This window comes from Eucalyptus grandis, chromosome 4 (genome assembly GCF_016545825.1).
Source record: "Eucalyptus grandis isolate ANBG69807.140 chromosome 4, ASM1654582v1, whole genome shotgun sequence".
NCBI lineage: Eukaryota > Viridiplantae > Streptophyta > Magnoliopsida > Myrtales > Myrtaceae > Eucalyptus > Eucalyptus grandis.
This window is the reverse complement of record NC_052615.1, coordinates 1,128,675-1,141,602: the sequence shown is the minus strand read 5'-3', so window position 1 is coordinate 1,141,602 and position 12,928 is coordinate 1,128,675. Positions and strand designations below refer to the sequence as shown.

The following is a 12,928-nucleotide window of genomic DNA, read 5'->3' as shown; positions in this document are numbered from 1 at the left end:
ATCTGCAATGTGATTCATAAACTTCCAGTTTATTCAATGTGGTCCATAAATTTGTGTTTTATATTCAACTTAATCTATAAATTATATGAAAATATTCAATATTGTCTCTGAACTTTAATTAATAGAATAATTATATTGATATTTTTTATATTATTTAGGAACTTAGTTAAATATGTATCAAAAGTTCAGAGATCACATTCAATAAAATGAAAGTTTATAGATCACACTACACATTAAATTGGAGTTCAAAAATCATTTTACACATTAAGTCAAAATTTAATAACCAATTAAATGACTACACCGTAGAATCTAGATCCAAGAAACCTCTACAGCCACATATTCCTCCAAATAGCACCAGAGAAAAAAGTCAATCATCCTTTTCACGGGGATCCCGACGACACGAACAAACCCCAGTAAAATAAGCTAGAAAACGTCGAATCAACCTCCGATAATCAAATCAGATTCAGGCCAAGACCGGCAAGGCGATAACTCTACAATGTAAAATCAAGATCCACACGCACATATCTAGAAACACGTCTAATTGCCACCAAAAAAGCAAAGAAAAGAACCACGCTGAAACAGAATAAAAGAGAGGAGCGAGGCGACACCGCCTTTGTGAGGCCGGATAGAGAAGCTTCCGATCAAGGAAAAACACCTAACAAAGAGAAGACGCAGATTGAAGAAAAAAGCGAGGAGGACAAGCAAAGTCTGCGATCGGCGATATGGGCAGCGACAACGAGAGAAGCAGTAGTGTAATAGGCAATGACATGAACAATTGGCCATTGTGTGTGTGTGTATATATATATTTGGGTCAGATTATCAAGTTAATTTAGCAAATTTGTTTTATTTTAGTTTATTTATTTTTTAAAAATGCCTTTTTCTTTGTTTTTCGATTATGTGGGTGGATTTGGATTGGATGCAGGTTGGGTTGGGTTGGGTTGGGTGATGGCCATCCAAATTGTTTACAAAATAAATGGGTCGATATGAGTTAAATAGGTGGATTCAGGTTGAATCCACTCAAGTCCCACCTTCTAAATGTAACTCTTTTTTTAACAATGATTCTAATTTAATCAACAATTGGGAATACCATTTGAGAGCAACGTGCGCATTTAATTGATACAAATGATAGGAAAATCACCAGAGGAAATGTTAGATCTTCTATTTTCCATGTGACAGGAATGGCGTTGATTTTTCTTTCCTCATTCAATCAAAATTGCACTTTTGATACCATTTTAAGCAATAGGCTTGAGTTAAAATGTTGAGTTATATCGTCCTTGAGCTCTAATCGAAGGATTTCCTCTAATCAATTTTCTGGTTGATAGGTTAAAATTGTAGACATCACTCGCATTTCAATTTTAGATAAGTTTGGTTGTAAATGATGTCCTATAATAACATATAACCCATCGATCAATAACATAATTATAGGGAAAATTAACTTTATATTTATTTTAATTTAATTCTGCAACGTCAATTAATCATATCAAAAGGACAATATGGACGAACTAGGCTTCTAGGAAAACATTTTTCGAATTTTCCGTTGTTTGTTTCACAAAAAATGAACTAATCATGAAAAACATTTTCCACCAAAGAAGAAAAGTCTTGTAAAAGAGAGGAAATTTTTCACTTTTCAAGTTAGGGAAAACATTTTTCTCACTCACTCTCTCTTATGTCATATCGCCTCTAGCTCGCCGATCTGGCAAGGCCTGAGGCTAGCAAGCTGCTTGCCTATGGTCGACGACTGGCCAAAGACGAAGGTGGAAAAGAAATAAAGGAAAAAAGAAAAAAAAATAATTAAGAATTCAAAATTTGTATTATTTTGTTTTTGTTTTTTTTTTTTCTCTTTTTCCTTTTTTTATTCATTTTTCCACCTTCTTCTTCAATTGGTTGCCCGCCATAGCTACGATCGGTGAACGGCCACAAGCAAGTCTCAAGCTCACCGATGCTAGACTTAGGCCTCACCAAACGAGCGAATCAGTGACGAGTGTGAGCCTTTAGCTTGCCGATTTGGCGGGGCCTAAGACCGGTGAGCTTGAGCACACTACCTACCACTCATCACTCACCAAACCAACAAGCCAACAGCAAGCACGAGCCTCTATCTTGCCAATTTGGCGAGGCTCGAGGCCAACAAGCTCGAGCTTGCCACTTGCCGATTAGCAAGCCAACGGCAAGCCAATGGTGAGCTTGAGCTTGCCTTTGGTTAGTCATCGGCCATCTCTATGGCCGGCAACCAACCGAAGAAGAAGATGAAAATAAAGAAAAGAAAAAGAAAAAGAAATAAAAAAATATTTTTTAAAAATAATTAAAATTGATTTTAAAAAATAAAATAATAAAAAATTACTGAAAAAGTGCATAGAGAAAAAGTCTTGTTTTTCGAAGAACAAAAAAATATTTTCAATTCATTTTTAAGTTTAAACTAAATACCGGAAAATAATTAAATTTTCCTAGAAATTGAAATCTTGAAAATATTTTCAGAAATGTTGCATTTTTCGTAAAATGAACGGAGCTTAAACTATAAAAAGATCCTTCATCAAAGACGAAGATCCTCTATCGCTCCGATACGACATTTGTCTACCTCCTTCGTGATATCGTGATATCGGGACCTGTGTTTATTTTTAAGGGCCATGTTATACTCGATTCCTAGTTCAAAGAAGTTCCTTCAAATGGGCTTATGAAATCAATATCAGCCTAGTTGTCTTGGTTTTGATCACTAAAACCAAGATAAAGATTGTTCATAAAATATGTACAAACGTTCCAAACCATTCTTCATTTTATCATGGATCCAACAATCGCATTATCATCATACATTAGTCTATAACAATAGTCAACAAAATTCAACTTTTTTCTAGGATCCAACATAACCACTTCCCTCACATACCTAATCACATTTTAAATATATACAACAAAATCATATACCTCAATCAAGCCATCTCTTATAATCAAATTTAATATTTGAGCCGTGCACCTCATACATAAAAGATCACCATTCAAGATTAATAATCTATCTCTTGAAAATTTTACTTTTAAATTACCAAAGGTAATATTATTCGAACTAGGATTACTCACGATGATTACCCTCATTTTTTTTCCTACTCCCAATTCGTAGATGCATTTCTCAACCATCTTTCCAATCTTCCCAATCTCTCTGCCCTCAGACATCACCACAAAGTTGATGTTCTTCCGTGCAACTTCCCCTGTGCATGGACCATGCTCCTCATCTTGAAGATCATGCTTCTTAAGATGCTTTTACATCATATTCTAGGGGCCCTATCTCAGGCACCCAATACTCCATTTAGGTGATATTTACGTAATAAAACTTGTAATGAGAGGTTTTTCGTGAATTCAATATTGACGGACTGAATTGAAAAATCAAGGATCCGAGATTTTGGCTGAACCGGCGCAATACACTCAGGTCTATTAAATGAATATCGTACTAACCATCTGAAGCCATAAAAGGTTCATTATTTACCATAGTTAAGAGACGTGAAAATTTTCATGCAATTTCAAGAAATCTAAGTACTGTTATGGGCATCGAGACCTTTTAAATTCTTAGAGAGTGGAGTCATTTGGACATTGATAATGGAAAAATCGTTGGTCAAAATATCTTATGGAAAATGTTAACTAGTGCCCTTTGAGCGCGTGTTTATTTGATCTCATTAAATGTGTTTTAGAAATTTCAAGTTCAAAATACGTGAATATTAAGAATTAAAAAAATATGTGCATGGAATTTGTTATTTTCACTTTTAATTAATTTAACTAGTGTCTTAAAGACAATTATTAATAAGACCCTTAAAAAATAGCCCCGAACACGATAATGCTCATGTGAAGCACCATAAGAAAATCCACACGAAGTTCAAACATGGACACTGTCAAATGTTCCACTTATTACAAAGTATCATCTTGTTACTGCGACGAATACACCGAAATTAAAATGAAAACGGAGGAATACTTTGCTCGTGTCGGAAAAGTTGCCCCGATCGACTGCGGTCTTCACGCGCACCAACCTGTCGAAATTGTTCTTGAAGTATTTCTTCCCCAAGCGCTCGCTTGCTTATAACCCGTGTCGCCTTTCACGTTGTTCGTTCCTATGTCCAGATCCCTGTAGTTGATATAGGCCTCTCGAGGAGATTTCGACACATACGGCGCCATATAACTGTAGAAGCTTCGTATCCAACTCACGTGCTTTGAAGCAACCTCGTCGCCTCCATCGGTCCATGACGTTAAGTGCTGGATCTTGTACAGAACGCCAGCTCTGTGAGGGAAGGGAAGGGCGGATTCTGAAATCTCGCTCATTCTCCCGCCGTAGTGGTTCCAAATCATTTGAGCCACCCCTACATCTTCCTCAAAGAACCTCTCCCACATCCCCTCTAAGCCACTCTTAGGGATCGGCTCCTTCACATAATCCGACTTGTGCTTGAAGTATAATTTGGTGTTGGAGCTCCTGTTCAGCAAGACTTCCAAGGGCTCTCCACTAAACCCCGCGAAGTAGAGGATCGACTCGATCCAGCTCATCTCAGGTGCAGTCCTGTCTCGTGACATTCAGTTCTGGGAAGCTGCTCCTCGTCACCTCGAGGAGCGCGTCGACCCCACCGAGGTAAAGAGTGTTAAACGACGCTTCCATCGTCCTCGTCCCGTTGGGGCCAGAGTTGGAACTCTGTAAGATCACCCGCATGAATAGGTCGTTGGGGATCTCGTTCCCGATAAGTTGCCACTGGTGCACGAGCTTGGTCGCATGTTGCTCCAACGTCCTCAAGAGCGTGAACACGGTCACGGTCGACGGTACCGGGACCAGCTTGACTTTCCAGGACACTACTACACCGAAGCTGCCACCGCCTCCACCTCGGATAGCCCAAAAGAGGTCTTCCCCCATGGATTCTCTATCCAGGAGCCGACCTTGTGCGTTGACCAACTGGGCATCGATTACGTTATCAACGGCAAGGCCGTATTTCCGCAGCATCGTGCCATAGCCTCCGCCGCTGAAGTGCCCACCGACGCCGACTGTGGGGCAGACACCAGCCGGGAAGCCTAGGGTTTTGCTCTTCTCAGCAATCCTATAGTAGAGCTCACCAACCGTTGCGCCCGATTGGACCCACGCTGTTTCGTCCTCCACATCCACAGCGATGAATCGGAGATTCACCATGTCCATGATGACGAACGGGACTTTGGACAAGTATGAAAGACCCTCATAGTCGTGACCACCACTTCGGATCCTCATTTGGAGTCCGTACCGCTGGGAGCAGGTGATGGCGGCTTGGACATGGGAGACATGGAGCGGTGTCACGATGAGTAATGGTTTCGGAGCGGAAGGAGTCAAGAAGCGCAGGTTCTGTATGGTAATGTCAAGACGGAAGAATACGAAGAGTTGATTGGAGTATAAACGAGTTTAGAGATTGCCGTTGCGTTTTCGGAGTGAAGAGAGAGGCATTGCAGGAAATTCTCAGGAGTGCTCATAACAAAAGGCACTAAAGGAGCTGAAAAGAGCAGAAGACATGCCAAGTGATGATGCATGGTGAAGCTTTGCATCTTCATTTGTTATTTCGTTCTTTTCGGCTTGCATTACCCCCTATACGAAGTGTGTCTTATTTATAGTGCATGCGATGGCACGAACGTCGAAAGTCGATTTTTTGTTTCACACTTCTCTTCCAATTGGTGACAAACGTATGGACGAAATTAGTCGATTTTGGTTCTAGACAACGACGTGCGTGGAAGTTTATAAGAATGTGTGCGGTTTGACTTTCTATCATCTTCCAGATAAGTAAACAATTGATTCATTTGATCGCGAATGGTCTGAGACGTTTCTCTTATTCATTCAGCAACGGGTTTCGGGGAAAAATCTCAACAAATGAATCGACAGGGCGAATGTCGAGGAAAGAGCTCCTTTGTTGATGTTGGATACGAAAGTAGATGGCGTCAATGTAAAGGAATTGAAATGCAGGTTACTTGAATTCTGAGGTTGTGAGAAAGGTGATGGGTGCGAGAATTTAAAGTGTTGGAAGAGTAGATCCGCAGGAAATTAGAGATGAAAGTAAAAGTAGAATAAGCAATGTTTTGATAATGATTGTATTTTTCTACGATGATTACAATGTGAGCTTTTATATTCATCCATCAGCACTTGTATATAAGCGGTGGTAGATTTTGAATTCACTAATAACTTCTTAGTACTATTTACAGATGTTTAAAAAGAAGTTATAAATATTAGACACTATAATATTTATCAGCAACGATTATCCATAAAGTTACAAATCTCGAGATCATAGGCATAACTAGCTAGCAATCCCATGTTCGTGTCGATGCGCCATCTTCGTCATAGACGGATGTATTCAAAATCATTTGTTTTGTTCATTAACAACACTGCTTCAACACTCAGCGATTTTCACAATTATTTGTTGTCCACGAGTTTATCAGTGAGTTTTCGATCTCCTTCAAGCTATCGATTGGTGAAGGCAAATGTCGATAATCATTGCACTATTTGTTGTTGATGACTTTATTAATGAGTTATCGGTTTCCTTCAAGTTGTTGACTATCATGTTCACATACTTTAACCAAATTTTGCCCTTATGAAATGAGCTTGTCTGCATCAGTAATAGCCATAAACTTGTCAAATATTTCGTGTCAAAAAAACGTATCATGCATTGGGGCACTGTCCGGTCTAGTGCTCTAGAAAGCTGCTTCAACTATGAAATGTTGCGGCTTTTATAATGGGCACGTACATAATTATAGCTAGGTACATATCATCTTTAAGAAATTTGCTATTCAACATCAAGGTGCTGTGGCTGTCGGACTCTTCATAGCATAACTACGGCTTTTAGCACACAGACTAAAAAGACGCTATATTGATTTTCCTGATCCGTCCAACATGCATGAATAGCACCGCTTTTGGAAACATATTTTTCCCCTGAATAAACTATAGTTAAAGATATAGTTAGACAGAACAAATTGACATTTACTCCAAGTTAGTTTCCTTCCCTTGAAGAATTCCAATCCGGTATCCTTAATCCAAGCCTAGCATTTTGTCTAATGTTCCCTTAAAATGTATACGTGTCAAGACACATGGTAGATGACTACAAGACGAATCTAACATAGAGAATGACAGATCCAATATAGAAAATTAACATATGCATTTTGATGGAATATTGGACGAAATACAAACAGCGGGTAGATTTGGGCTAGGGGTATTGGATTGAGATTTTTTGTAATTAGAAAATTTTGGAATAAATGTGTCATGGGGATACAATTTGTGATTTTTAATGGTATTAAACCTTTAAAATATGATTGACATGATCTATGAGCTTATATCACAATCTATGGTGACCTATCATGTTTCATAATTATCTTCTTTTTGTATATATTTTCACCAAATGGCCTAGCTATCTGAAATGAATCACGTATCAAAAATTTACTACAAAGATTATTTTTGATGTCGTGAAAATGATTTAAATCTTTTTCGGAAAATTATGCCAGTGGTCCATCTGCAATAGAAATGTAAACCAAAGAAAACGTCAAACCTAGTTCGAGAATGTCTAAGACATATTTCACATTGCAAAAGCCACGTGATTCAGTTGTATTAGTCATCTATTGGAATACATTTCTCTCTTCTCGTTCAAAGTTTGCTTCCGCCTCAGAATAATCTGTCGACCAACTTATGGGAATGTTCAACAATTAGACAATTTCAATCTTGCCAAGTTGTATTGACCAAAGAAAATTTTGCCAAGTATGTTTCCGTTATTAGATGAAGATATTATTCGATAGATTGCTTTCTAGAACCACCTTATCCGACGTTTTGGCCTCTATGGAGCCAAGGCCAGCCTCGATAGACCCATATCTGAGTACCTGCGACTTGGACGCAAGAGCTAGGTACCCAAGCATGGGCGCCAGAGACCCAGCCTCGACAAACCCGAGCACTGGCACTAGGGGCTTGGGCCTGACTTCAATGAATCCAAGAAGGTCTTATTGACTTGGGCACAAGAGCAGGTATCAAGACATTGTAAGCTAGGGACTTGAGAGCAAGCATTGGGGCCAAACCCAGCTGCCCATGACTGGACACAAGAGCCATGTACCATGGCATGGCCATTGAACATCGGCATAGGCATCGATGTTCGAACTTGGCCTTTGTGGCTCCAGGCTAGGTGCTTAATGATTTAGGGCGCATGAGCCAAATGTTGACCCCACTTGAAAAGAACAATAGATAGATAATAAATGAAAAAAAAAATGTTTCAAATAGGGGCTCGAAGTGTCTTTACTTTCTCAAATAATTGACCTGAATGGACTTTATTTCAAATAAAAACTTGAAGTGGCCATGGTTGTTTCAAATAAAGGTCTAAAGTGACCATAGTTGTTTCAACTAAGAGCCTAATTTCGTTGGTCACTGGTCAGCTAAATATTCCAAATTGATCAAAGGGCATTTTCATTCAAATACAATTTTAATTTTAAATTATTTTTATTCTTTTCATTTCTCTTTTCTTTCTTTTTTCCTTCGATGAGGGCCAATGGCCACGAGCAAGGGTCAAGCCCTCGCTAGCTATTGGTAAGGTTCGACAAGGGCCTATAAGCCTTTCCAAACCATGAGCAAGGCCACCCCTTGCCAAATCTAGCGAGGGTCAGCCTTACCTAAGGCTTACGTGGATGACCTCCCCCAAGGCAAGCTGTCCCTCACTTGCCACTAGCAAGGCAACCCTTGGGCGAGGACGCGTCGTCGATGGTCACGAGTGTGAGCTCCCTAGGATGGGGCCATCTCTTGCCTATTGCCCGGCGGGCGACCCCCCCCAACACCTAAAAGACCTCTCCAGGAGAAAAGAAAGAAAAAGGAAAAAAAATCAAATAAAAAGGTAAATGACGAAATGTCCTTATCAGCAAGAAAATTAAGCTCTTATTTACGATAAATATAACTACTTTAGGCTCTTATTTGAAATAAGATCAACTTTATACCTTTATTCGAGACAATAATGACACTTGAGGCCTTTGCTTGAAATAAGATCAACTTCATATTCTTATTTGAAAAAATAAAGGCACTTCAATTTCTTGTTTAGAATTGTTTCATAAATGAATGACAATTAATTACAAATAAATAACTAGGGATGAGCATTGGGCTAGGGTCAACCCTAGACCGGCCCAACCCTGCCGATTCTGATCTGGTTCCCAGTGAGACCGGATCGGTCCTTGGTCCTAGAATTCCTAGACCAGCCTTTGTGAGTTGGTCCTCGGTCCTAAGAGTTCGGGTCTGTCCAGCCCGGACCAACCTTGATTATATATATATTATTTATAATTTTTTTTATATAAAGAAAACCTTAAATAAACAACATCAACAACATTAAACAACTCTTTAGTGGGAGTTCAAGTAATTTTATATTATTCTTTAATAACTTAGGTTTTTAATGTCTTTTACGACGTCAATAGTCATAATTTACGAATGATGAAAATGTTTTTGTAAGGAATCATCACGGCGTTCAAAAAGGCACCTTATGGCATCCTTCTAAAGTATTCATTTTTTTTAATCTTATTTGTCATTTTAGTTTTCAATTTGTCAAAATCAAAATAAACAATTTCTCCGCTCATCACTCAACACTCGCCTCGCTTGCTTTGGGTCACTTGTGCCGCTCATTGCTTCGTGTTGCTCACCACTTGATGCTCGCTTGGCTTGTTGCTCCCTGTTCGACATTTGATGCTCATTCCGTTCGACGCTCACCCCACTTGATCTTCATCGCTTGCCTTTCTTAGATGACCTTGCTTATCATCGAACCTATTGGATCGGTACGATCCCCGATTGCCCTTTCAAGGAGTACAAAAAATAAAATAAAAAATTATTAGTTGGTCCTAGGTTGATCTTGAAATCATATCAAACCCATTGAGTCACTCCGGTCCTTAATCGTTTTTTTAAGGAGTACAAAAAATGAAATAAAAAATTATTGGTTGATCCCGGGTTGACTCTGGAACCGGACCGAACCCATTGAGTTGATCCGGTCCTCAGTCCCAAGCTCAATAGGGTTGGTCCTCGGTTCCAAAAATCGAGGACCAACATTGTGCAAGTTGGTCCTAGGGTTAGGGGGTGGACCGGCCTAACCTGGACCATACTCATCCCTATAAATAACGAAGAAGAAGAAGAAGAAGAAGAAAGTAAAACAAAACCCAAACACATTGGGTTCAGCCCATATTTTAAAGTCCAATCCACTCATCACTTGAGCCCATAACGTCCAAAGATCAAGCCTATTTTCTTCAATAGCCCATTCACCCATCAATTGGGCCCTGGGGGCATGCGTGAGCCCATCCAAGACCCAGACCAACCTCTAAATATCTCTGTCGAGTGATTCTGATTTCATTGTTGCCGAGCATCATCATCACGAAATCCTCGGAGTCCTTCGTTGATCTTCGTTCATCAACAGTTTAGTGAATTCATGCAATTGACAAAGCAAACAGTTTTCCACGTGTATAGACGATGCTAAAAAGTTCAATCCAAAAGTTTAAGCTATTAGATGGAATGATATGGAATGATATTATATGAATATATAGAACATTTATGACTAGTTGACCCATGGAATTTTGACCACATCACGTGGAATTTAAAAAATGGAGGTGGACACACATTCACAAAGGGATAGCACTGACTTTAATACCATGATAAAAAAATCCAACCAAAAACTTAAGTTGTTAGATGGATGGAAACTACGCGAATATATTGAGCATTATAAAATGTTGTTAAGTCTTGTTCCAAAAGGAGATTGGCCGATTCAACAAGGTTCACCTCCAAAAGAGATTGGCCAATTCAAGCAAAGGCGACAAGGTGGTAGTAAGAGGCTAAGAAGCTTGCAAGAGGTTTGAGGTGATGGCAGTAGTAGAAATCTCGTGTCATCTTGCGATCCTTAGTTGTGACCCAGCACATGGCGTTGTGATGATCTCATCCTCATGTTGACACTTGGTCGCTAGATTTTCTTTATTGATTCATGTTTGTTGTCATTTGTTCTAATTGAAAAGTCTAAATCTCTTCTTCAATCATAGAGGTCGTACCTCTATCCTACGGTTGCTCTGTTCTTACACCCTCAATGTGGTAGTCATACATTTGACGAAAAGCCATATAGAGATTCAACACGTCTTCAGTTTGGTATTCGCCGTTCTAGCTCTAGATTTCACCTCTGTTGCTACCACTCATCGGCGAGGCCTTCACACCTTCTCGGTGTCTCTTGATTCAGATATCATTAGCTCGGCGTTTTTTTTTCCCATGGCAGTGGCGAGGCATACGGAAGAGGTTTTACGAGTTTTCTCTTATCCCTCTAAATTTCAATTGTTCAATTTTTTGAATCCTATATCTGTATGGGTGGTCGACCGAAGCATGCTCTATTTGATGGCATGTGGCCGGCCACCAGAGCCTATCATAGGCCGAGATGAAGGCCCCTCAAGTGGACCGGACCCGGACCCATTAAATGGGCTTTAACTTCTCAAGTTTCACAACTAAATTGACCCTATTCCCATTTTAAAATATGGCCCGATTCCATTGGCATCAACAAATCTAATGAATTTATGTACCATGATTTGATAGCCTCATTGCTTGTATTTTTCAAGATATATATCTCCTTTGATCAAATATATATATATATATATATATATATATATATATATATATCTTCTTCTTTTTATAATGAACTCGAATTGCCCGTCCCTAATTGCAATGAAATGTAGCAAGAAATGTGAATGCTAAATAATAGTGTCAATTTCTTGGATTAGGGGTCAACTTATGTCATTATTGACAAAGTAGATCCTAATTTACATGAAATGTGATAGAGAAACATAGGCGCGGATTTAAGTGTTGACAGCAATCTAAAATCCCAGATTGCATTTTAGGAAGCCAACTGAGAAGGTGTTGAGGAAGCTGAGGTCGTCTATGAGTGGTAAGGGGTAGTAAGCTGACTTGATTATGCTCATTTCATGGGAAGCCTTTAATGTGTGGAATGGAAGCCTTAAGCTTGTAGTATACCTCAGTAACCCCACCCAATAGGAGTCAAACATCACAGGTCTTGAGCATGTTTATGCTCTTGTGCTGCGATTAACCTATTCATTTGTGCTGCTTATTGCGACACTTTAATTCCTTTCCATCTATTTATGGACCCATGCCTTAAAATCATTATATTACCCATGTATTTCCATTGGCCAAAATCGAGTATTATAATTGTTTCCCCCCAAAAAAAAATAGAAAATTGCATTGGACCTCCTTATTAGGTGAGGCCCATTATTTTAATATTGTAATCAGCCTCAACATTTGGTCCGTTTATTCAAAGGGAATTTTCCATAAGCCTCGTCCAATAAGGCATGAGGCTCATTTTTTTTCCAAAATAAAAGTGAAGATTGCATTCGGCCTATCTATTATTTTAATGATTGTTCTCCTTTAAAAGTCCATTAGGCCTTTCATACAAAACTCTTGAAAATGTTTTTTTTTTTTTTTTTGGATATATTTTTCTATTGAATGTCAGGAATTCTGCATGGTAGAATCCCATAGATGTCGGACTCGGACCAGGTCACAAATTTGATGGTCAACGCCTGAAAATCATGAATGCAAAATTGGCAGTGCAATACGGAGCAAAACTGCCTTGGAATATTTTTGCCCTCCAAGATATGAGTTGATAAAATAGGATCAAGAACACACCTTCAGAAGCAAAAGGTAATGTTTGTTTCCAACTCAATCTGATTATCATGATTGGATGATAAGAAGTATTTTAAAAAATGGTCAATATCACGAAAAACTTTAAACGGGCACATTTGCAATAAATTTACCTCAAATTATTTTTTAACCATAAAACACCCCAAATTGATAAATCTATAACAAATTTACCCCAAATAATTTATTATCACCAAAAATCCCAACTTGGTACATTTGTAATAAATTTACTCTCCGTTAATTTCCATTAATTAAAATATCATGAAAAACTACAAACTAGTACTTGTGATA

At 38.8% G+C, this 12,928-nt stretch overlaps 1 protein-coding gene across 1 annotated transcript; it reads right to left on the bottom strand.

Annotated features, from left to right (window-relative positions):
* Positions 1 to 3,923: 3,923 nt before the first annotated feature.
* Positions 3,924 to 5,531, bottom strand: LOC104442455 (berberine bridge enzyme-like 26). Its single transcript, XM_010055893.3, is given in 5 exon segments — positions 3,924 to 3,964; positions 3,967 to 4,029; positions 4,032 to 4,512; positions 4,514 to 5,337; positions 5,340 to 5,531. Coding segments are annotated over 5 exon segments (1,596 nt in total). The 5' UTR covers positions 5,527 to 5,531.
* Between the last annotated feature and the right edge of the window lie 7,397 nt (positions 5,532 to 12,928).